This window comes from Pseudophryne corroboree, chromosome 1 (genome assembly GCF_028390025.1).
Source record: "Pseudophryne corroboree isolate aPseCor3 chromosome 1, aPseCor3.hap2, whole genome shotgun sequence".
Lineage (NCBI taxonomy): Eukaryota > Metazoa > Chordata > Amphibia > Anura > Myobatrachidae > Pseudophryne > Pseudophryne corroboree.
Genome location: NC_086444.1, coordinates 1054492549 through 1054516998, shown reverse-complemented (window position 1 = coordinate 1054516998; position 24450 = coordinate 1054492549). Strand labels below are relative to the sequence as shown.

At 42.1% G+C, this 24450-nt stretch overlaps 1 protein-coding gene across 2 annotated transcripts in view; it reads right to left on the bottom strand.

The window, feature by feature from the left end:
* The window catches only part of DLC1 (DLC1 Rho GTPase activating protein), an 856713-nt gene that overhangs the window by 12020 nt on the left and 820243 nt on the right, over positions 1-24450 (bottom strand). For both annotated transcript variants that reach the window (XM_063920868.1, XM_063920869.1), the window contains 4 exons: positions 19600-19671; positions 16028-16109; positions 5322-5385; positions 778-2189 (listed from right to left, as the gene is read on the bottom strand). In XM_063920868.1, the coding sequence (XP_063776938.1) occupies positions 778-2189; positions 5322-5385; positions 16028-16109; positions 19600-19671 (1630 nt within the window). The remainder of the gene's footprint in view (positions 1-777; positions 2190-5321; positions 5386-16027; positions 16110-19599; positions 19672-24450) is intronic.

Here is a 24450-nt window from a genome sequence, read left to right as displayed (position 1 = left end):
CTATTGTAATGACTGATCACTAAGTAATCATCAAACAACTGACCCCCTCCTCCCCAAGACCTTCATATACCGTGAGTAAATCCAGTGACTCAACACTTAATGAAAAGTGCACTAAAACTAAGTTGATCTAAGTCTATTTCGAAACATTAAAATACACATCTGTATATGTTCCCAAACTGTGAAATGTTAGGCGTTTCAAAATGTATGTAATCAGTAAAATAACTTATAACTAATTTTATCAGCCATCATCCTGCTGGGTTCCTTAGTAGCTTTACAATATAACTTCCTGTTCTGCAAGCAGGAAGTCACATGTGCATAGCAATGTTGTTTTGTTTGCATAAGAAATCCAATTTTAAATATCATTTCAGACATCTGGAAACCTTACCAATAATATCTGCGTAAGCTACAATAAGCGCTATAGGAAACAGCCGTTTGAATCTTAGTGACAGCTTTCCTTTAATATAAAAATTCAACCTAGATTAACTCTGAGTAAGAAAAGAAAAATACTTAAGTTTCATTGTAAATTAAACAATAGCTAACAGTATGCAGTCTCAGCTGTGTGTGAACAATGTTCTAACAATAGCAAAACCACCTCCAAAGATTTCTGTTAGCAGGCTAAATGCAGTAAAGCCATATATGCTATAATATACGGGATCAGACAAGGATCCCAGTGGTGGTTGACCCAATATACATTAGCCACTTATTGCTTTCCAAGATAACACTAAAGACACTAAAAGGTATTAAGATAATAACACAGTAAAACTAAACATCACAAACCTATTGGTTCTGGTCAAAGATGCCCCTACTCCAGAGTCTCTCCTCCCTTGGATTACAGTTGTCTCCTCACACTCATTCAGCGAATTCCCTGTGCTGTCCAAATCGCTCAGAGCACTGCAGTCATTATCAATATCCAAGTGTATCTGCTTGGGAGAGGAGGGACAAGGCGACACAGAGTCCAAAGCTGAATCTGAATCGCCCTCATCGTAAAATTTCTCTGTCCACTGGTTCACTATTCTCTGCATGCCCTTCACATGGTACAGGATGTCATCCAGTTCCGGGAAAATGTCCTCATGTTCCAGATCAGCCAGGTCCCCATTACTGGAGTACAAAAGGGTGCCTGGAACATTGTCATATATACTCAGCCGGCTTCCTTCAGAACAGCAAGAATTGCGCCTTCTGCTGCTGAATGAACTTTTGGAGCTGTTAACGCTATTTTCCCTGGTGAAGTTGAGATGCTCGTGTCCAAGAAAACTCCCATTTCTCCAGCTCACAGGAGACCTACTGTCCATTGGAGACAAATTTCCATTTGAAAGTGCTTTAGGAAAGGTCCCAGGTTTGTGATCCTCCGGTATAAAGAACACAACATCCTCACCAATGTCTCTCTGGTTCTTAAAGTTCTGTTCAAGAACATCACTGAAGGTAGACTGGTTAAAGGGATCAAAACCTTCTAGGTACATTCCAACTCTTTTGTGGCAAGCACTTAGGCTCCGTGTTCTTGTGATTGGACTCGGAGTACTAACTGCACTACTTGTCTCAGACTGACTACTGCTACTGCTGGTTTGTGTGGAGTTAGATATGCTCCTCTTGCGCACTTTGGGGGCATATATATGATTCCCATTGAGAGAAGAGATTTCCACACAGTTAAGATGCTTTAGCTTTTCATCATCAACTCCCTCTTGTAATATAGGTTCACTTATGGTCAAGCCTGTTTTAGACTGTGACTTCTTTCTGCTATGAGATGTTTTGATCTTTAGACTTTCCATTCTTTTTAGAAGGCTCTTTGTCCTAGATCTAGAGCTCTTCTCAGTTGACTTGATATTGAAATTAAAATTGGAAAGTTCTTTGGGTGATGGAAGGCTACCAAATGAGTCATCATTGGCAAAAGGGTTTCCAGATGAACAAACGCTGATGACAGAGTTTGTCCTTGTAGTGCCCGCCTCACTGGGAACATGTGCCCTTTGACTGTCGCTGCTGGTACTGTGGACAGAGGAAACTTCTTGGTGCTCGCTCAGGTCTGTAAGGATGCTGTCTTGGCTCACAGCACTTGCCAGCTGGCGAGAGTCGCACAGCACTGGCTTAAGTCCTTGAAACACATCAAATTCTTCCAATCTTGACCATCTCTTACTGTCCCTCTGGAATGTCCATTTGCCACTGATTGCACAAGGTTCGTCTTCATCTGAATCTTCACTCTGCATAATGAATTATTAGAAAAACATGAATCTCATTGGATTAGTGTCTATAATCTCAAAGAAAAAAATCCAAATACTTTGCTTTAGCGACAGAACAATAATAGGATTGTCTTCAAGGCTATATGGTTAAAATGATATTTAGTTATTGCTAACAAATCGTGCTAAATGCACCTTTACAAGCAACTGATAGCCCTGATATTTGTATATACACAAAAGGTGACTAAATAATACAAGCGGACACATTTTATTATTAAAATGATAATTATAAATGACCCAGCGCCAGCTGATAATTTAAATACCTGCTGCTTCTTTAGTGGGTATACTCTTCCCACTTAATGTAGAACTAGAAACAAAACTCTCCACAAGTGAAGAAAAGAAAGCGCTGCTATTTAAATACTATTGGATTTAATAATTATAATGCATAATACATAAATATAAAAACAATTATTATTATTAAAACACTGCTCACTATATAAAGCTGCAATTGCAACAACACACTAATATTGCGATAATATATTGGTAATTATTATACTGTATGTATGAAACAGCCACTTTTAGAGATCAGTGATGTAGCTATAGAATTTTAAAGAGGAGGTGGGAGAACTGGGGTTCCCATAGGGTGACAGGTACAAAAGGTTGACAAGTTCTTGGGGGCTTTTCATGTTTTTCCAACTTTTGCTGGACTTACTATCCATGTGGACTACATTTTAGAATAGTAGCCTGTGGAGAGTGCAGTGGTAGTGGAGTGGGTTACCTTGGCCAAAATGTGGTGAGCAAAGCGACCCCGCGAGGGTTTACACTAATTGTACTTAAATATGGTTAAACATACAAAATGACACCCAAACAACTAAAAACCAAAAAAGTGTTAACCTTTTTTGTTTCGATCATTGTCATGTCAACCTTACCCACTGTGTACCTTTTACCTGTAAATCTTTTGACCCAGTTGACCTAATGCCAGTGTAGATAATCTATACTACACCTGGAAAACGGTGGGATGGTGGCTGAAAAAACCAGGCTGCACATCCTGAGTTTGCATTGTGTACCATTTTGTGTAAAGTCGAAATGAAATCAATGAGGATTTTATTTTTATTGTCATGATAAATCAGAATGAAGTCTTTTTGTTGCAAAAGCATGCTTATTTATAAATAACCCCTAAATGCCCATAATCAGTCCTTGTAAGATAAATATATGGATACATGAAGAAAGTTTATATTGCTTGGCTTGAATATTTAATCGTTTTCTGTAGACAGTTTTTATACTTATGTTGGTGCACTTAAAAAAGGTTTTATGCTTTGCTTTTTTGTCTTTCGGAGCATAAAACTATTACTTTTACATGTACAATGATCAGCTTAGGTCAGTGGTTCCCAAACTGTGTGCCGTGGCTCCCTGGGGTGCCTCGGGACACTTGCAGAGGTGCCTTGGATTGGTGGTCCAGGACCAATTCAAATTAAATATGGTCAATATAATAGGCAAAACTAGTGCTAGTAGCTGTCAGTCATAAAATATGGGGTCAAACAGAAGCAAATCTTGTCCCTCACCACACAATTGAGCCTAGGGATGACATATAAACACAATTTACTTAATGTAATATTTCTTTCTAAATTTCTCAATAAGAAATTTTTGGCCTAGGGGTGCCATGAAAAAAATTCTGATACTCTAGGGCACTGTGATTCAAAACATTTTTGGAAACCACTGGCTTAGGTGATATAACAAACGCTAAACAGAAACAATGGTGAGCATAAACAGGCATTCTTAGTCTAAGTGAATTAGTGAAATGATGCACTAGTCACTGCCACATCTACCATCCCCCTAACTTACTAACAAACACAATTAACTACAAAAGTGCTGGAGGCAACTTTATAGTAAATAAGCATGTCTGAACATCTGTGTTCTGAACAACAAAAAGTAGAGACAACAATTAACCAATACATATAGCTGCCAGTTTCCTAAACAGCTACATCTTGGGAAGACAAACAAATGTTTCATCAAGACTTTGATATAACTGTATTAACTAAATTTGAAAGCATATGTGAGAAAGTAGTAACTGCTTCATCTCTGGCAGTATGTGATAAGAGTCCTTTCTGAGAGTCTTTAATCTGTTAATTTCTTTGCTGCAGTCATTTCAACTGCCCAGTGGAGTAATATTGACCAGACTGGATCAGTCAGCACAGTTGATAAATAGGGTAGTATTAAAAACATGTAAACAGTGCTCTCAGACTAAAGGCCAGTACTCACTGGCCGATGGCAGAGAGATGTGTGCTGAGCGAACCGCTCAGCACACATCTCTCCCGGCGCTCAGCACAGCGCGATCTGTGCTGAGCGTGCGGGGGGAGACGGGGGGGACGCTCACTTCACCCAGCGGGTGAAGTGAGCGACCCGCTAGATTGGCCTGCATGCAGGCCAATCTAGCAGCAGCGACAGCGATGCGCGGGGCTGCGCATCGCTATCGCTGAGGGGGCTACACACGGAGCGATCGTGCTTAAAATCTAAGCAATCTAGTCAGATTGCTTAGATTTTAAGCAGCGATCGCTCCGTGAGTACCCCCCTTAACAAAACAAAGGGGCTAGAGGCTTGCTCCTGTCATAAGCATCACATGTCTTTATAAATGCCAGATACAGTAATACAGGCATAGAAAACATTTACCAGGAATCAATCTGTAAAGCCAGGAATAGCTCTAAAAGAGCATTGGGGGCTAAAATCTACAGGAAAATTGGAACAGCCTTAGAAAAAGTGTCACATTGCTGTACTGCATCTAGGGAAACCAGATAAATTCACTTCTTGCATTGCATCTATGTTGCCTGGAATTACTACTACGCAAATTACATTTTTAATAATAATCAAATAATAATAATTAATTATCAATATTATGTTCTGGGTGTGTTTGCGCACACACGGACCATAACTGCCCTCCACTACCTGTATTATAGATTAAGGGGCATTGTCCACAGACGGGTCATTAACATTCTTTTAAAATAAGAGAGCACCTTAAAATGTAGCAAATCATTTACTTTACATTTCAATCTAAAATGGATTATCACTTGGAAAGGGAACATCTAATTATCCAGTTAGACATTCTTGAAGAAAAGTGCCTGAAACAGCTTTAAGTGGTCTTCACCTTTTTGGGACACATACCTTTTTCCTATTTGGACTGATTTCCAGCTTCATCACCGCACACTTATTTAAAGTATTTAAACGCCTGTAGAAGAGTAAAGGAAAAAATATATAAAACTTGGGATGTGTAAAGTCAGCATTCACAGGGGGCAGTATGTAATTTGCATAGTGACTGGCAAGGTTGGGGAAAAAACCCAGTTAAAAAAAAAACAAAAAACTTTTTTTGGTCTAAGAATTTTTTTTTTTGCAAAATGTAATCATGTATAAGAAACCTTGATCAACCGTGTCTTAATGCTTTCTAGCATTAAGGTTATTAGGCTTTGATTTATTTTACATATTATTTCAATAAAACTATTTTTTTACAGCTTATTATTCCTATTACATCTGAATATATGTAGATAGACTAAACAAATGAATACATACAAAGTACACTCATAGATAGATGAAATTGAAAATAAGAACAAGTTATTATTAAGCATTAGGGAAAATGCAAAAGCACTTTGCAGAGAAACACACACACACACACACACACACACACACACACACACACACACACACACACAGGGTGCGGGATGTACTAAGGGAAAAATGCGGTGAAATCCCTGTTTTCGGGGTTTTTACCGCATTTTCATATGTACTAAGACCCCACCGCCGGTATTTCGCCGCCCAGGGTATCACCATCTCTGGATGGCGATACCCTATAGAAGCCTCCACCGCAGATGCCTCCCCCCATCCCCCCCCGGCACACCTTCCTCCAGGCAGCCCTGGTCCCGGAAGGTGATCTCCTCCTCCCCCTATCAACGCAGCCAGAGGTCCTTCCGGGTGCAGTGGGAGGAGGCGGCACAGGGTACAGCCTGCTGCCTTGTTCCCCGTAGCTGAGGAGAGGGAGAGACCATGGAGGTGACGGAGACCCCCCCGCACACCACCTCACAGGTATCGCGGGGGGCCTCCGTCACCGCATTGCGATGTTGATCACATATGTTAGTACATATGCGATCAACATCGCTGTGATGGGCGGCGATGTATGTGAATACATCCCGCCCAGGAGGAGTTGAGCATTAACATCAGGCATATGACTGGCATTAAACATTTTGAATAAAAATACTATTTTTTTAGTATAATAGGCTTTTTTTTTTTTTTCAATAAGCCACAGCGCTGTGCCTGTACTAAAAGCATAATAAAAAAATAAAAAACTGTTTTCTTAAAAATCTTTTTGGGTAAACCATGGTTTAAACCAGCCAACCCTGCTGACTGGTAAACAAGTCTGTTGTTAAAGTACAATGAAAATTAATTGGCTACATGAGATAGGGACCACTGTACACAATAAGAACCATTTAAATCAGTTAAGATATGTAGTACTGCAGCACAAATGGGCATTAATAATATTCACTAGAAAAAAAAACCAACCAACCACAGTGAAAGCCAAGACAAGCAATCCTGTGTGTAAGGAAGTCTCCCTGTCCTTACAAGCAAAAACTATGCTGGAGTAGTGAAAACCTTAATACAAGCTTTGTACCAATATGTAAACAGGCCCTGGTTTAAATACCTCACCTTGAATACATACTTTAGAATTAGCATTCAATATGACTGTGTTCTTTATATCCATGTTTTAATATCAATTACAGAGCTATGTTAGCAAGACAGTTTATCGACACCACTGTGTTGGATTCAACAAGTGGCTTTGTTGCAACAATTAGAAGTTTATAGAGTAATTCTGGAGTTTATCAACATGGCAAACGTGACACTAAAAAAAGAAAATGTTTTTATGGAAAGTAAGAGATAATAAAGATAGCCAACTATCTCAACTGAAGTATATATACAACAAATTACATATATAGCGGGTAATGATGAGAGGGAAATACCTCTCATTTCCTTCCCAGATAACTCGTTATATTAGTGCGTAGGGTTCCTCGCAACTAATTGACTCTCCCCTTAGTGTAATTAAAACCTATTTCTAAGCAAAATACCTCTCCCATTTAAGTAATTCAGAAAATGCACATTTGTACTGCAAAATACGGTGGATGCGGTGAATCAACAAGGCTCCCCTTTTTAAAAACAAGTTAATTTATCATAAGTAAAGTGAGTGGGTCTCTTTCATTTTACAGAAGGCACGTAGATACGGAAGATGTGAGCCCCTATTGTGCATAAGGCACACATAACAAGCACAGACTGCTCTTTCTTCCCCATTTACACATCCAAACGCTAAATCCTAAGCAAACAATTTGTGCGGTTGACTCATGTTTTTTTCCTGCCAAATATATACTTTGCAAACTATTTGAAAAATGCATTTGATATACACAGCAGAACTACGGCCCCCGAAACAATTTTTCAGCATTTTCAAATAACAGGTCAAATAAGACACAGCTAATTTTTATCTAAGTATTACATCGAAATTAGAGGGAATTTACATTATTTTTTGTCATTTTAAATTCCTTAAAACATACCTAGATTGAATCATCATGGACTGTAATCCAAACAAGGAAAAATAGGAATGGGATCACAAGTGACCACTGACCTGTGACCATCTGATAATCTCCATACTGTTGTAAAGTTAATGAGTTTTCACAATAAGCTAGCCTTCACTACTGCGCCGCATACGATCTCCAGTTCGATCTCCCTTGAACTGCCCGGCAGCTTTCCGGGTGGCAGGACCGCATACATCGTATGCAGTCGTTTTGAATACGATGCATCGTATGTGATTCCAGCCAAGGCTGCCGGATCCGATACATCTATAGTGCAGCCCTTGCGATTTCCGGCTCCGATCTACACAGAACCACGCATATGATCGGAATCGGAGGTAAAATACATGCGATTTGACACTTTTCATCAGATTTTTTTGGCCCGATGCGCTGGAATCGGATGAAAAGGGCCCAAATCGCTCTAGTGTATGGGCACCTTTACTATAAGAGTTGCACATGATATTCTTTTTAAATCTATCTTCACCTAGATAAGTTACATGATTTCTCCAAGATTCAGAAACAAAACAACAACCCATAAATGAGTTTCGTTTGGAGTATTGAGGGAGCATATCTATATGCTTGGAATGGATTTTTCTGCATGTTGGAATATTTGCACCATAATGGGATATCTTGGGGATGGGACTTAAGTCTAAGCACAGAATGAGTTTCATATACAGCTTATACACATAGCCTGAAGGTAATTTTACACAATATTTGTAATAATCTTGTGCAAAGTACACTGAATAATCGCAGATGCGCTAAAAATTTATAAATCTGTATTTTGTGTATGGGAGTCTCAACCTGTACTACCACTGTACTCTGAAGGTGTTATTGTGTAGACATATTGTGTACTTAGACTAAACCATCTGTACAGGTTCAGGGGGTGATATTCAGCCAGTAGATAATGCCACCAACTTAACGGAACTCCTGGAGCATCAAATGAAATATTTGCGGGTCTGCCATATAGTACTGTTAGGAACTTATAGGTAGGGCTGCTGAGTCTTTGGGTAGATCCAGGTCCTTGGGATAGGGTGGGGTGGATGGCTATTCACCATCACTGTATACATTACGATTGGTGTATGGGAGGTTGATGATGATGGCATAGCAGGTGGAGTGCACTTGCATCACCCCTGCACTCCCAGGCAATATGTACCGTACCTGTGCATCCTCCCTCTTGGAAACCCTGTTAATAGGCTAGACAAAGAGGGCCGTAACTAGGGGTGTGCTGTTGCACAGGTTGCATGGCCCTGGGGGGCTTCACCATCGCTGCCCCACAGCACCTACATATGGCTTACAGGGTCCCTGGAATTGCACCCTTCACCCAGTTGCACTATTGCAGAGCCGTGTCCCTTGGCAGCTTGAAGCCTGTGGAGCTGCTCCAGCTCATGATGTCACAGGTTAGGGGGGCTGGTCCGGCACAGGGCGCACTGTTGCCCTATAATGGCATTGAGGACAAACAGCCTACCCTATATATTATTTGTCAAGGGTGTGGCTGCAACTGGCTGAAAAATACAATTTCCATTTCAAAAAGATGTAAATAACAAGGGCAGAGCTATACAACAAGCCTGTCCCTGCTAGAGGATATCTGCATTAGGTAAGAGGAATGTAGTACATGACGAGGAACCTTGGCACTATCTAGTCCTGTGCAGTTGCGTACAATTCTCTTCTCCAACATGCACAAGGACTTTGATCTGCAGAAGAGAATCTTCAGTCTTGCTGATAAAAGTCTAATCTCTGCGAGACTTTATTTTAATGTGTCTACAAAACAAAACTGCACAGTCGGTTGGGAAGGGATAAAGCAGAGTCTGTTTTCGGAAAGATAAACTTTTATTGTTGTAAGTGTAAGGGAATAGTTCTTCCAAGTTAAATCTGTCTGATACGCACGGTGTCAGTTACAAGAAAAATCATGTCTACCCGGATTACGTTTCTAGTGTATCGCATTTTATGGGTACCCAGAACAAAACAAATGAAATATGTTGTCTTTTTGACCTGAGTGTTGCTTTTCTGATGAGAACAACAGAGATGCGAGTTTCTCCCACACATAATAGTTTATGTTGTAGTAGAAAGGAGGTGAATAAAGCCAGGAAGCAGGACAATTCTATGATCTAAATGGATGTCTTTTTAAATTAGTTTTTCCCCATGTATATTTGTCCACATAAATCCAATAAAAAATATTACTCATTTTGCCAAATAAAACGGTTTCCCATTAAAGAACTGAAGAAAAGCAACGGATGAGGAAATATACACCTTGAAAACTGCAAGTAGGAGATCCATTTACCACATATTACACATAAAATAGCAGCACAGATACGGTTAGAGAACGCAGGGGGTGCCGTAAGTTTTTTAAAGGTGCAATATCTCAGACACCATTACATCCTGCCCATTGAAACAATTCTCCAGTAGTATTTATTATTCTTTGCTGTGAAGAAAAATATATTCTTCAAAATCTGTAATGTACCAGATCACTTGAACGAGTATTGGGTGCTGTTAACATATCTGTCTTTGGAAGACATAACAAGCCAAATTTGTAGCCTTGTGTAGAATGGTCACTCTCTGCGGTTGACCGCAAGTAGCTGAAAATTGTCTCTCACAGATGCATTACCTTCTTCATGTCTAATGACGAAGACCAGTCTGTCTGCAGTTTATGGGGTATATTCAATTGCAGTCGAAAGCTGCAGTCTGTCGGAAAGACGGCAGTTTGACTTTTTTTTTTTAGGTCGGAAGGGGTTCTGAGTTCTGACCTATTCAATGCACCCCAAAATTATCCGACAAGTCGGGAATTCAGACTTGTCGGGAAGCACGTTGATCAGCGGAATAGCCGCCGATCCCCATGCTTCTGTTGGAAACGGGGCCAAGTCCGACAGGTTTTGGCCCCCTTTCCGACCATCTCAATCAGACTTTTACAAAAGTCGTATTGAGATGAGGGACCTTAGAGGAGGAAACGGGGAGAGCCGCGGGGAGATGGGGAGAGCAGAGGCTACAGCACAGCGCATCAGGAGGATGGGGCCTGCTGGTGCAGGGTGGACGCTGCCATGAGGTCTGGCGGCGGTGCCACATCCTCCTGCTGCGCTGTGGCTGCTGCTCTCCCCCGTCTCCCCGCTGCTCTTCCAGTCTCCTCTTCTCAGGTCCCTCATCTCAATCCGACTTTTTTTAAGTCGGATTGAGATGGTCAGGAACGGGCAAATCCTGTCAGGTTTGGCCGTTCACTGAATAGCCCTTGTCGGATCCATTCCGACAAATGCATGTCGGAATGGATCCGACTTTAATTGAATATACCCCTATGTGCCTGTTTGTGCATGGTAAATGGATACATGTCCTTTGTCACTAAAAGCCACATAAGATGTTTCACTAGAAAACACAAATACCAGAACACCTATTCTGCATGTTCCAGAAACCAGAAAGAAATAAGAAATAATTACTGCTGCTTTGCTAGATTGTCAGAGGCATGATGGTTTTAAAATATGTTTCATTAGATATTTGGGAATCAGAATACTAGGGAAAATAAACCCAGTCATAAATGATTCTGGAAAATATATCCCATACTATCACATTAAAGTTATACTACAAAAGTCTATGTTTAGTGTCCAGCTCTCTACAGTGGATACTAAAACACAAGAACAATTAAACATTGTTCTGGTGGGGAGACAGCTGATGCGAAAAGCTGTACCTGTGATGGGTGTGGTTCATCAAATCGACAGTGTCTAGGTAGACAATGTTTAGGTCGACCACTATAGGTCGACAGTCACTAGGTCGACATGGATGGAAGGTTGACATGTGCTAGGTCGACAGGTCTAAAGGTCGACATGAGGTTTTGTTTTGTTTTTGTGTCGTTTTCTTCGTAGAGTGACCGGGATCCCAAATTAGTGCACCGCGTCCCCTCGCATGGCTCGCTTCGCTCGCCATGCTTCGGGCATGGGGGGTAATTCCAAGTTGATCGCAGCAGGAATTTAGTTAGCAATTGGCCAAAACCATGTACCCTGCAGGGGAGGCATATTTAACATGTGCAGAGAGAGTTAGATTTGGGTGCGTTATTTTATTTCTGTGCAGTGTAAATACTGGCTGCTTTATTTTTACACTGCAAATTAGATTGCAGATTGAACACACCCAACCCAAATCTAACTCTCTCTGCACATGTTAAATCTGTCTCCCCTGCAGTGCACATGGTTTTGCCCAATTGCTAACTAAATTCCTGCTGCGATCAACTTGGAATTACCCCCATGGTGCCTTCGCTCCGCTACCGCTTGGCACACTTTACCGTTCCAATCGTAGTCCACGTGGATCGTTAAGTATGAAAAAATTCAAAAAAAGAAAAAAAATGTGAAAAACTCATGTCAACCTTTAGACCTGTCGACCTAGCACATGTCGACCTAGAAACCCTGTCGACCTATAGTGGTCGACATAAACATTGTCGACCTAGACACTGTCGATCTTCAGACCGGATCCCCCTGTGATACCCATCACTGCGCCTCCTGCCTCAGCAGCGGTAGTGTGCATGAATGAACTGGGGTTTCGCATGCACACAAAGCTCATGATGGCCAGAAGCGGGAGCGGAACAAGGGCAGATCCCTTTTTGCAACCTGGAACTCCTTCCTCTAGGTAGAAGCGGGGGTCTGGGAACAAATACCATATGAAAATGGTGTAGGTTCCGGCTTTCAAGCTCCAAAAGTGTACTACTTTCGGGGCTTGATGAATTTTGGTCCACTTTGTAATGTATGGGACTCCGGACCAGATAGGGAATAAAAGTAAAAGAGGAGATCATCCAGTCTCAGTGGTATCTCCTGAGTTACATTTATAATTAACGGACTGGATACCTAATTGCTACAGAAGTAAAAAAAAAAAAATCACATAGTTTTGTAGAAAGTAAGGGATAATGAATAGACACTTAAAAGTCAGTCTTATAGGCCCTACACCAGGGGCGGCCAGACTTTTGAAGTCGGTGATCTACTGTGAAAGCGAAAAAGCTTTTGCGATCTACCTAGGAGGAATAATAGCGCGCGCCTCAGGCGCGCACAAAAAAAGGGGTGTGGCATAATAAAAAGTGGGCGTGGTATAACAGAAAGTGGGCATGGTATAACTAAAAAAAGGGACGTAGCCTTGCTGCGCAGAGTGTAATGACTGCCTCACACGAAATAACACATTGGCCCCCACAGGTAAAAACCTCAAACACATATGCCCCCACAGTGCCAGATACACATGCCCCCACAGTGCCATGTGCCCACAGTGCCAGATATGCCCCCACAGTGCCAGATACAGATATGCCCCCACAGTGCCATGTGCCCACAGTGCCAGATATGCCCCCACAGTGCCAGATACACATGCCCCCACAGTGCCATGTGCCCAGTGCCAGATATGCCCCCACAGTGCCAGATACAGATATGCCCCCACAGTGCCATGTGCCCACAGTGCCAGATATGCCCCCACAGTGCCCAATATGCCCCCACAGTGCCATGTGCCCAGTGTGCCAGATATGCCCTCACAGTGCCATATGCTCACAGTGCCAGATATGCCCCCACAGTGCCATGTGCCCGCAGAGCCAGATATGCCCCCACAGTGCCAGATATGCCCCCACAGTGCCAGATTACAGATATGCCCCCACAGCGCCAGATTACAGATATGCCCCCACAGCGCCAGATATGCCCCCACAGTGCCATGTGCCCGCAGAGCCAGATATGCCCCCAGTGCCACATATGACCCCACAGTGCTAGATATGCCCCCACAGTGCCAGATATGCCCCCACAGTGCCATGTGCCCACAGTGCCAGATATGCCCCCACAGTGCCATGTGCCCGCAGAGCCACATATGACCCCACAGTGCCAGATATGCCTCCACAGTGCCAGATTACAGATATGCCCCCACAGCGCCAGATTACAGATATGCCCCCACAGTGCCATGTGCCCGCAGAGCCAGATATGCCCCCAGTGCCACATATGACCCCACAGTGCCAGATACAGATATGCCCCCACAGCGCCAGATTACAGATATGCCCCTACAGTGCCAGATATGCCCCCACAGTGCCATGTGCCCGCAGAGCCAGCTATGCCCCCAGTGCCACATATGACCCCACAGTGCCATGTGCCCGCAGAGCCAGATATGCCCCCAGTGCCACATATGACCCCACAGTGCCAGATATGCGCCCACTGAGCTATGTGCCCACAATGCCAGATATGCCCCCATAGAAGAGCTCACCGTTGGTGTGTGGAGAGCGCAGCGCGCGCTACTCCTGTCTGCCGCTCTGCCTCCTCAGTCTGATCTCCGGCGGTGACGGCAGCGTGTATGGCTCAAATCAGGCGCCGGTCCGCGAGCTCTCATTGGCTAACGAACCGGCACCTGATTTGAGCTATACACTCGGCCGTCACTGCCGCAGACCAGACTGAGGAGGCAGAGCGGCAGGCAGGAGAGGCGCGGCTTCGGGTGGCTGGGCGGCGGATCGCGATCGACTGTTTGGCCACCCCTGCCCTACACACTGGCCGACATCAGTCAAAGATATGAACGAGATACCGTTCATATCTTTGAGTGTGGAGGCTCCAGCGATAAACGATGCACGGCCCCGCGCTCGATCATCGCTGGTCCGCTGTCGGCTGTACATGCAGGCCAATATGGACGATCTCGTCCATATTTGCCTGCACTTCAATGCAGCCGGGTGACGGGGGGAGTGAAGAAACTTCACTCCCCCCGTCACTGCCCCTCGTCGGGCAGCTCGGAGGCGGATCGGCCAATGTGTAGGGCCCTTTAGTGTGAAATTCTCAGCTGGTACTATGATACGTCAGACAGAATGACATTCAGCAAATTTCATAAATTACTTCAGGCATATTATTGTCAATGCATTACAAAGGTCTTAGATTTTTGGGTTTATCATAGTCTTCTATAGAAGGAGGCCATGTCCAATATTAGTTATTTAATTAATTATTAAGAGATTTTTATATAGTGCACCCATATTCCGCAGCGCTTTATAGAGAATATTTAAGTCGCTTTCATCAGTCCCTGCCCCAGTGTAGCTTACCAAAGGTGTCACAAGGGGGACACGGGCAGCACCTTGGTGTCACCCTTTAAGGGGGCGACCCCAAAATCCCAGCTCCAGGTGCTGCAGTGTATGACATTATCCTGCAGCACTTGTCTCCTGTCACTGAAAAGGAGCTGGCACTGCACCCAGATTCTCCGGGAGCAGCCCGGCATCTACGGTGCTGCTGGGCACCCCCCCGGAGTGAGGTAATCGGGTGATTCACATGAGGCCACGTGACATCAACGGGACTTCCACAAGGCCACACCCCTATCTGTGATGCCACACCCCTTTTCATCATTTGTCTGTGGCCGGTGTCACAGACCCTGGTGCCGCCCCTGTATCTTACAATCTATATTCCCTAACACACACACACACACACACACACACACACACACACACACACACACACACACACACACACACACACACACACACTCTCTAGGGTTCCGTTTTTTGCCAGAAGGCAATTAACCTGTTTTTGGATTGCAGGAGGAAACTGGAGCACCCAGAGGATATCCAGGCAATCACAGAGAGAATATACAAGCTCAATTGAACACTAGATCTCAGTGCTGTGAGCCAGCAAGCTAACCATTGTGCCACCATGATACCCAATAACAGGCAATGCTCTTGCTTTAACAATTCTCCGAGACTGAAAACCAAGGGGCAGATGTATTAAGACTGGAGAAGTGATAAAGCAGTGATAAGTGCAAGGTGATAATGTACCAGCCAATCAGCACCTAACTGTAAATTTATATATTGAAGCTGATTAGCTGGTGCATTATCATCTTGCAGTATTCACTGCTTTTATCACTTCTCCAGGTTAATACATCAGCCCCCAAGTCTACAGAAGGGATGCATCTAGTAATGGTATTGTATTACACAAGAATAAAACCCAGCAAGGTACTTTGCTATGCATGTGTTGGACAAGGGTTTTCAGTAAGGGCATCTCAAGTACAGCTCAGGAGAGTTGGCACTTGGCACACAGAACATGATTAGATCCAGGACTGTCTAATTCATTATAATTAGGTAATGGAACCATCTGCTCTGTAAACAAGTGTTTGTAAATAAAGTCATTCCAACGTAACATTTATATTCGAGCGTAGGTTATGCAAAATAATATATATTCGGGTTCAAGATATTGTGATCAGCTTGGGCTACTCCAAATTCAAACTAAGCTACAACAGTGTCATTGAAGAATCTCCATCTATGTACTATTACCAAAATGTTGGCAGAAAATCAACAGACGCAATAACACAATCAACACTAACCTGCACAAAGCTTCAATTGCATCTCTATCCAAAAAATCATGGTCCTTCTTCACGGCGGAAATGTCAATAGGAAAGAGAAGATCTGGAATACAGAGTGAAAAGAAGCATAAAAACGTATGGACATACCATTTTTATGAATAAATATAATATAATAATAATAATAATAAAACAAACAAAACATTTGATGATCACTTGAAACACAAAACAAACCAAATAAATAAAGGATTAAAAAAAATGGACTTTGTAATGTTTTGTTTTGTGAGAAACTCAAGTGCACACGACCACCTTTAAGGGACACATATTTGGTCACCCTTTAGTGCGAGGAAATTTCAAATGTCTTTCCAACACGAGTCACCTGAAGGGTTAAAGGAACCAGATGTTTCCTGGCCTCTCCTATGAAGGAAAAAAAAACCTCCAAGATAAATGATGCCTGGTGCTATCTGAAATACCACACTGGTGCACCCGTTTCACATGCTGGAGCCTTCACATGCAGCCTTGATAAAAGTCATATGGGACAGGCTGGAAAGGTCATGGAAGCTGGGCAAAGCAGAGATAAAAGCCGGAGCCAGCTGAATTTAAACCATCTGCACAGGATCAAAGCGGAATATGATGCAGAATATCCTACTTGGAGATAAATATTTGCCTATTGTGTACACATGTTTATAGAAGCTTGCAAAACCAAAAGATTAGTGATCAATTATTTGCTGTCAGTGGGACTATTTGGGCAAAATGTCCCAGCGCAGGGAGTATGCAACCTTTGGATCTCCAGATGTTACTGAACTGCAACTTTTGACACTGGATGGAGGAGAACGATAGGACATGTCAAGAATTGCTGAAGGTTTTCCAAATAAAGCGAGATAAAAAGAAAAGAGGAGAAATAAAGGGCAACAGGAACAGAAGGTCACAATGAGGTCTGACTTATCTGATCAACAGTGACTGCACAGGGCAGTTATACTAATGGCTTTCCAAATTAATTAGTGCTCTCTCATCCTCATCTACAGAACATAAATTATATAAATCAAAGAACCCAAGGGCTGCATAACTGTATCTCACAATGCTAACCTTACACACAATAAGTGGCCTGCTACAGGGGGAGATGTATACAAATTTGGAGAGATAAAGTGGAGTGAGATAAAGAACCAACCAATCGGCTTCTGTCATTTTTCAAACACAGCCTGTAAAATGACAGTTAGTGGCGGATTGGTTGGAACCTCAGCTCTACCCACTTTCTCTCTACAATGTTTGATACATCCAATGTGTTGCCAGGCCTCTCCTATTCTATGTAACACATGGGCCGTGGGTACTTTCTGCTTTTGCAAACAAAATTGGTTACACACACAAAAAGTTATTTGAATGTACAGTGTGGGTTTCGACTAAAAAGAATTGGAAGACTGTGTAAAGGGACAGCCAAGTTTTATAATAAACACTATACATTTATAAGCATGTGTTATAGTCTAATCACACACCTGTGTATTTCATTTATTACATTTCCACATAGGTACAAAAATAATTTATAGCACAATGGAATTTAGCAGGAATGGCAACAGAGATTGTAGCACATTAGGTCTATGCTGGCTCACACAGCAACTCACAGATGTTCTGTTCTATACATGGTGCATGTACACATCCGCTTATTGATGGGGAGAACTTGAAGTGATTGATACAGGATTCATTTTCTGCCAATTAACAACATTTTTAACAGAATTTATTAGATATACAGGTTACAGATGTAAGATATTTTCATCCCTGCAAAATAACAGCGAGGAATGGATAATAGCATGTAGTAACGTATGTACTATGCATAAACCGCAGGTCACCCGCTGATGTACAGTAAAGGACTTTTCCACTTTTAAGCGGGTAGACCTGTCCTTTGCAAACTTCTTGGTACATAACGGAATTATATACACTGGTATGTACCAGATAAGTGTTGGGATGTGCTGCAGTGTGGATGCGATGCTTAGAACATCCCGTCCACGCAGGAGCAACGATTAATTAGATGCGATATACTGTGCCGTCATATTGCGGATCACGCAGTGTGTACGCGGGCACAATACCTTGTTACATTATATCGGTCCATCACAAGATTGATGGATAGTTCAGGTGTGTACCCAGCTTTAGAGTGTAGCGAGATAGATTTTTTTTTATTATTTTTTCTCTAGGAAACTAAATAAAAATCTATGCCATTTAGAGTGCTGCAAATATTGGTTCAAAAACTCATGTCACATAAATAATATTTTTACTGAAATTATTCAACATCTAAAATTGTTGATTGATGAATGTAGCTAATTCTTAATTTATTATTACAGACAGAAATAAATCCTGTTATCATTCCGTCCTCAACTCAATATAATAGAATGGAAGAGAGTTATTTTTAAACAAAGGAATAGCAGTTGAAAAGAACTACAGTAAAAGCCTTGTCCAGGAAATGGCCTTTTCTGACCTACATCTGTGAGCACAGCTCCCATCTCAGTTATTTTTGGCTCGCTAGAAGTTGTTAACCTCTTCTCAGCATGACAGGTTTCCAGGATTTACAAAGTCCATTCTTTCTTTTGGCTCAGGGAAGCTCAGCTGCTCTTAGGAATTATTTCAAATAAGGGCTCGTTAGATATGAAATTTTTTTTTTTATGACTCTGGACAACATCAGCCATTTCCGTGCAGAGTCCTTCTCCTAGGTCATGAAACCATTTTATGGATTAACCTGAAAGTCTCTTTCTGTAATGACTGGGAAGAATTGTAGGAAGCAAGTTGTTCTTCTCCCGCAGAGACACTACGCAGGTTCCTTGACATCCACCTCCTCCTTTATAATTCTCCACACAGGAGGAGGACACCACACAGACATAACAGGAACCTGGGCTACAGGTAGTTTGCTTTATGAGAATGCGGAATGTATGCGTGCATCCGCTTTCATACATGTATTAAAGTGCTCAGAAAACTAACATTCTCAGATATAATTCAGCTAGCTATAGGCCACGTTAGCCATTTTCCTTTTCCTGCCAGGATGCCCATTAAAGCAGGAATAATTTATATGTGATAGACAGACAGACAGACAGACAGACAGACAGACTGAGGAGACTATTCTTCAGTAAATATTTGGGGGCTATTCCCCAGGGAAACTGTAAATATTAAGTTTCCTCAGATACATCATGCAGGGATTGCTGCCGAAGACCCTCCATTTACGTCCGTATATGCAGCCCCCATAGATCTGTATGGGGACTGCATTGCTACCAGATTTACCAAGCTCTCAGTCAGCCCTTAGTAACACATGCGTCATCCAACAACCGAACATGCTCATTGGCTGCTGGGGACCCAAACCAGGAAGCAGTGTGATATTGTTACGCTACCACACTGCTTCCAGAGCTTCTCCAGGATGGGTTCTTATCGAAGCCAGTCTCCCAACAAGATAATTTTAGTAAATTTGCTTGAAAATATAAAAATAAAAATAAAAAAAAAAAATCACAAAAAATATTTAGCACATCTGCATTAAAAATGTTGGATTGTGATAAATATGTCCAAGTTAGTGTGGTGGTGCCAAGGTGGCCATTCTGTATGGAACTGTCCCAAGGAGCACTTACCTTCATATAGCTGTGCATATTGTGGAAACCCCGCAGCACGCAACCAATCACATGCTTCCTTTGCCTCTATTTCTGTAAAGAGAATAAAAGACACAGCGCCCACTGTCAGTGATTGAAAAAGTAACAAGTTCTTTAGTACAACTCTTATCTCTGTGGAAATACTATAAAAAAAGTACATTTTTGACAAGAGGTACATATGGCTTTGTCCATTGTTATTTATGCCAGTTTTCCCTTTTTAAACCGAGGATTACTTTTCTCTACTTTCTCTTGTTTGTTACTTAAATCACATTTAATATGGGCGTCCTTTACTGTTATTTATGTCCTTTTAACTAGGCTGTCCAACAAATACTTAAAAGGATGAAGCGAGGTGTAAACGAGGCAACGGTAATACTAACTGAAAGAAATCTTGTTATTTCTTACAGACCAAGTAGGTGTTGGTAAGTATCTATGCTAGAAGCTTAAGAGACAAAAACCATAGTACACAATACATCACTGAGGCACTCTTCTTGTTATGACACGCCGATTGTTGTGACATTAGAAGAGCAATAAGCCGGAGCGCTAAAACAAATGAACCTCCAACAACAAAACCAGCCACAACAGTGTGATTTTTAATGTAGGGGTCTATATGGAGGATGGACGGTTTCTCCGAACATGGCAGGATGGACACAATCACAAATGACACGCTGAAAATAAATGAAATGTAAGTAACATCTACCAATAATACAATCACAATCTAACATACTATAAAAGTGCATTCACTGCAGTAAAAGTCTTCTTTATAGCCAGAGGCTAATGATCGAAAATTGTATTGTGTCACCTCCAGAAGGGTGGAGGCGGCAGAGACCCGGAGTAGAAAGAGCAGGGACCCCCAGAGGAAGGTGCAGCCTGCGGACTGTGTAAAAGGCACTCTATTAAGTGAAATGAACACTGACTCTTTCACATTTTGCTTAATCAAGCAAACAGGTGGTGAGCAATCAAATTCTCAATGTTTATCCAGCCCTGACTACATTCAGCCTTCTTGATGGGCCAGAACAAAAAGGCTTAATTAGACACAATTGACTAGACAATTTTACCACCTACTTGGTTAGGATACTTTTGCTACCCAATGTATACTTGTGACACTTCATAAATTTCTACACAATCACGTTGAGCGCATTGAAAAAAAAAAGGCTATAACATTTGACCCCTTCTAAGCTAAACAATTAAAATATTTAATAATGGGCAGGTCAAGGTCAGTCGGCATGTTCATAGAATCCTACAAAAGAGCCAACTGGGAATGCTGTCACTCAGTCTAAACCCTGCAGCTCTAATTAGTGAAATGGATTTCGTGAGTTTAGAAAAAGTGTTGTAGTACAATTTTCATAATCCCAGTGTTAAGATCTCCATAATGATTTACACATTGCCATAATGATTTACACATTGATCAAGTCATTAGAGGAAGAAGAAGAAGAGGAAGAAGAGGAAGAAGAGGAGTAAGGGGTCTCACTGACAGACAAGTATTTACAGAACTGGACGTCTGCCTTAGGACAGAGAAACACATGGAAAGCAGCACGTAGACTAAGCACAGCTATTGAAGACTGAACTATTCATTTTACTAATGTAACTGAAAAGAACAGGCTTTGGATTTTCATTTAGGTAATTTGCAGCAGTACATGAAAAGGCCCCTTGAAAAGAAGTCAAGAAAGAAGTGTACTGAAAATATTATATGGATTGCAGCCAACACTCACAAAAGAGGAGCTGATAAAGGATAAAGCCTCTCTGGTTACAACATCCTAGCAAATAGGAAATAGCTCACATATATGCACAGTTCATATCAGACAGCTCTGTGTCCCAACTGCTAAAGCCAATCACTTAACACAGAGCATAGAATATGTTATGATATGCAAGTCAGTCAGACTCAAGGGGAGCCAGGGCTTAGGATACCACGGGGGCCCCCACATACAGCTTCAATGAGATGCCAACTGATGGACGCTATTTATTTCACTTCATTATACTGTATATGTAAAACTTAGGCAGAGGCTTTATGGAACACTGGGAACGCTGTTTCCCTACAGCTTTATACCTGTATTGCAAAATACGGTTGAGTCTCAGCCTAAAATTAAAAGGGTTATTCCCCTCTTCTTTTGGTCGAGGACTGTACAATTCCACACTAATATAACTACACCAGAAAAGGGCCTACATTCTGGTACCTAACCAAGGCTTAGGACAGCTCACACTGAATGGTTATGTTCAGCGCATGCACTGAAGATACAACATGCCATTTTCATGTGTGCCGGACAAGCATTGGTGCTCCTAAAAAGCCTGGAGACACGGAATTTATTTTACATGTAACTTTCTAATGCTCTAATGTTCCTGCATGTTCTGTGTCTTTCTAATTAGTACAGAAAGTGCATATTCTAATAGAGAATGTATCAAACCTCCTAAAGAATGGCGAAGTGGAGAAGTTGCCCATATCGACCAATCAGATTCTACTTAGTTTATAGAATGTACTTGATAAATTCTAGTGAGAAGCTGTTTGCTATGGACAACTTCTTCACTTTTTAGAAGAAGGTTTACTACTTCCCCCCCCCCCCATCTGTAGTGACTGATGCCGCTACCTAAATAGTTCACGATCATCTGTACAACTATGGTTGTCTACTCAACTTCAACCTAAGCTCTTCTCAAAACCTTATATGCTCCAAATTGCTGTATTAAAAATTGCAGAATGCAGATAAGATCTTATTGTTGTGCTAGGAATTCTGGAAGATGCAGTATATAACATGCAGCAGGAAACCTCTCCTGTAATGCTGTATTGTAATAAGCATGCAAAAGGCACAGGAGGGGGAAGGAAACAGGAAATTTTTATTGGACGCAGCCTTGTTTGTTAACTGGGATCACAAAGCTGGGTTTGCGCGTTTATATGAAGTTTAGCAGAGCTCTTTTGTGTACAGAGCTGGGAACTATTAGGCTATATTAACACATTTCCTGGGACTTTAGAACAACATTCTTCAGCAAAGAAATATAGCATAGTAGCAAATTAACCACAAATTTACACTGGAAACATGCAATCAATAATCTTGTATCATTGATCTTCAATCAAAACACATTATAAGGTCACTTATAATTTAAAATCTATAATAATATGAGAAAACTATGAGCGGGGGCGGTATTTAATGGGTCCCTGTAAAAATGTAGTGTGTGGAGCATACAGCGAGGGTGCATGAATTGCTCCAAGTACATTGGGCCTTATTCAGTATGAACCGATCGCATACTGAACTATTAATGCCTGGTGCGCAGGAGCAGTACTGCACATGAGCACACAGGGAGATGCGCTTGAATCTCACTTATGCGAACGCCTCTGCCTGTACTGTCCAGGTCGTCGACAAAGCGTTGGGTGGGCGTGGCATTGGAAATGGGGCAGGTTCGGACCGGCAGCGAGATGTCACACGTGGCCGCTGCGACCAAAAAATGCCCGCTCTACACCTGCCTTTGCAGCCTGGCTGCGGAAGCAGGTGGGCATCCACAATTCATCATTGCGTTCGCAATTGAATCGGGATCGCTGTTGTGTATTTGCATGCTCGGCAGCCTCCAGCATGCGATCGCAGTTAGTTGCAGTTTTGCTAAAACAGTGCAACTGAAGCCGAATAAGGAGCATTATTCTGTGTTTGAGACATTTAAAATGTAAAGGTCATTACCACAAATAACCATATTGTAGAACTTGCAACTGTAACTTGGGGGTCTATTTATGAAACAGTGAAAAGTGTGGAGAAATGAGCCAGTGGAGAAGTTGCCCATGGCAACCAATCAGCATTGACGTAACATTTATAATTTGCATACTATAAAATCATACAGAGCAGCTGACTGGCTCACTTCTCCACACTTTTCACGGCTTCATGAATAGACCCCACAAACACATATCAATTGGAGGAATGTATGGAATATAAGTACGAATATTAGCGTGGTCAGGCTGAGAATTTAAAAACGGATATACATGAAATACTCTTGGGGCACATAGAGATGCGTGCCACATAGAAGCAGCAAGCATCGGAGATAAGTATGAATAATGGGACCTTTGGGCTGATATGTCATTGTTGTTAAATATGATCCTATTTTGAAGACAAAAATAAATAGAAAAATGCATCCTTTTGGATTGAGAAACAAGCTTCCAAGAGTGGCAAGTAGAGGTTAAAAGTTTCTGACTACATCAGGGTTAATAAGTGCAATCAGGTCAAAGAGATGGCCTTGCAACATAGAGCTCAGACATCCTCCTGGTCATCCTGGCTCCTTGGAACAGCATGGGAGATTTGCTTATCAGCAGCACCCCTGGCTCTGGGGGATGCAGGCAGTACCAGCTGCTATGAGGCTATACAGATGCACTGCTGATTATCAGTTAGTCAATCTCACCAGGTGCTAGACTAGAGACAGACAAATATTCTCACTGCACACCACACCAAGCTCTCATATACATGGGAACCAGTCAATGCAGGCTTGCCACAAACGTGCTGCTAGGCGACTAGGCATTTTAGGAGCCATCCAGAGCACACTCATGCTGGGACTGGAGTCTTGAATTGGTTCATTTTGGCAACGTGTTGGAAGGCTTTCTTTCTGTGCCTTGTTGTGTGTTGTTGGAAGCTGCTTTGAAGTTTGTGTGAGTGGGCAAATAAATGTTACATCTTACTGTACCTGGTCCAAGCGTTGGCTGCAATAACACAAGCAACTGTGAATTTCGCTCAAATTACAATTTAAAAACCAAAATGCCCGTGACCTCAGAGACCGCCCTATTTTCTCAATCATACAATAAAAAACTGCAAGAAAATGGATCTTGTACAGAAAAAGCCCACTACTGTACACACAATGTCTTCCATGCCAGCT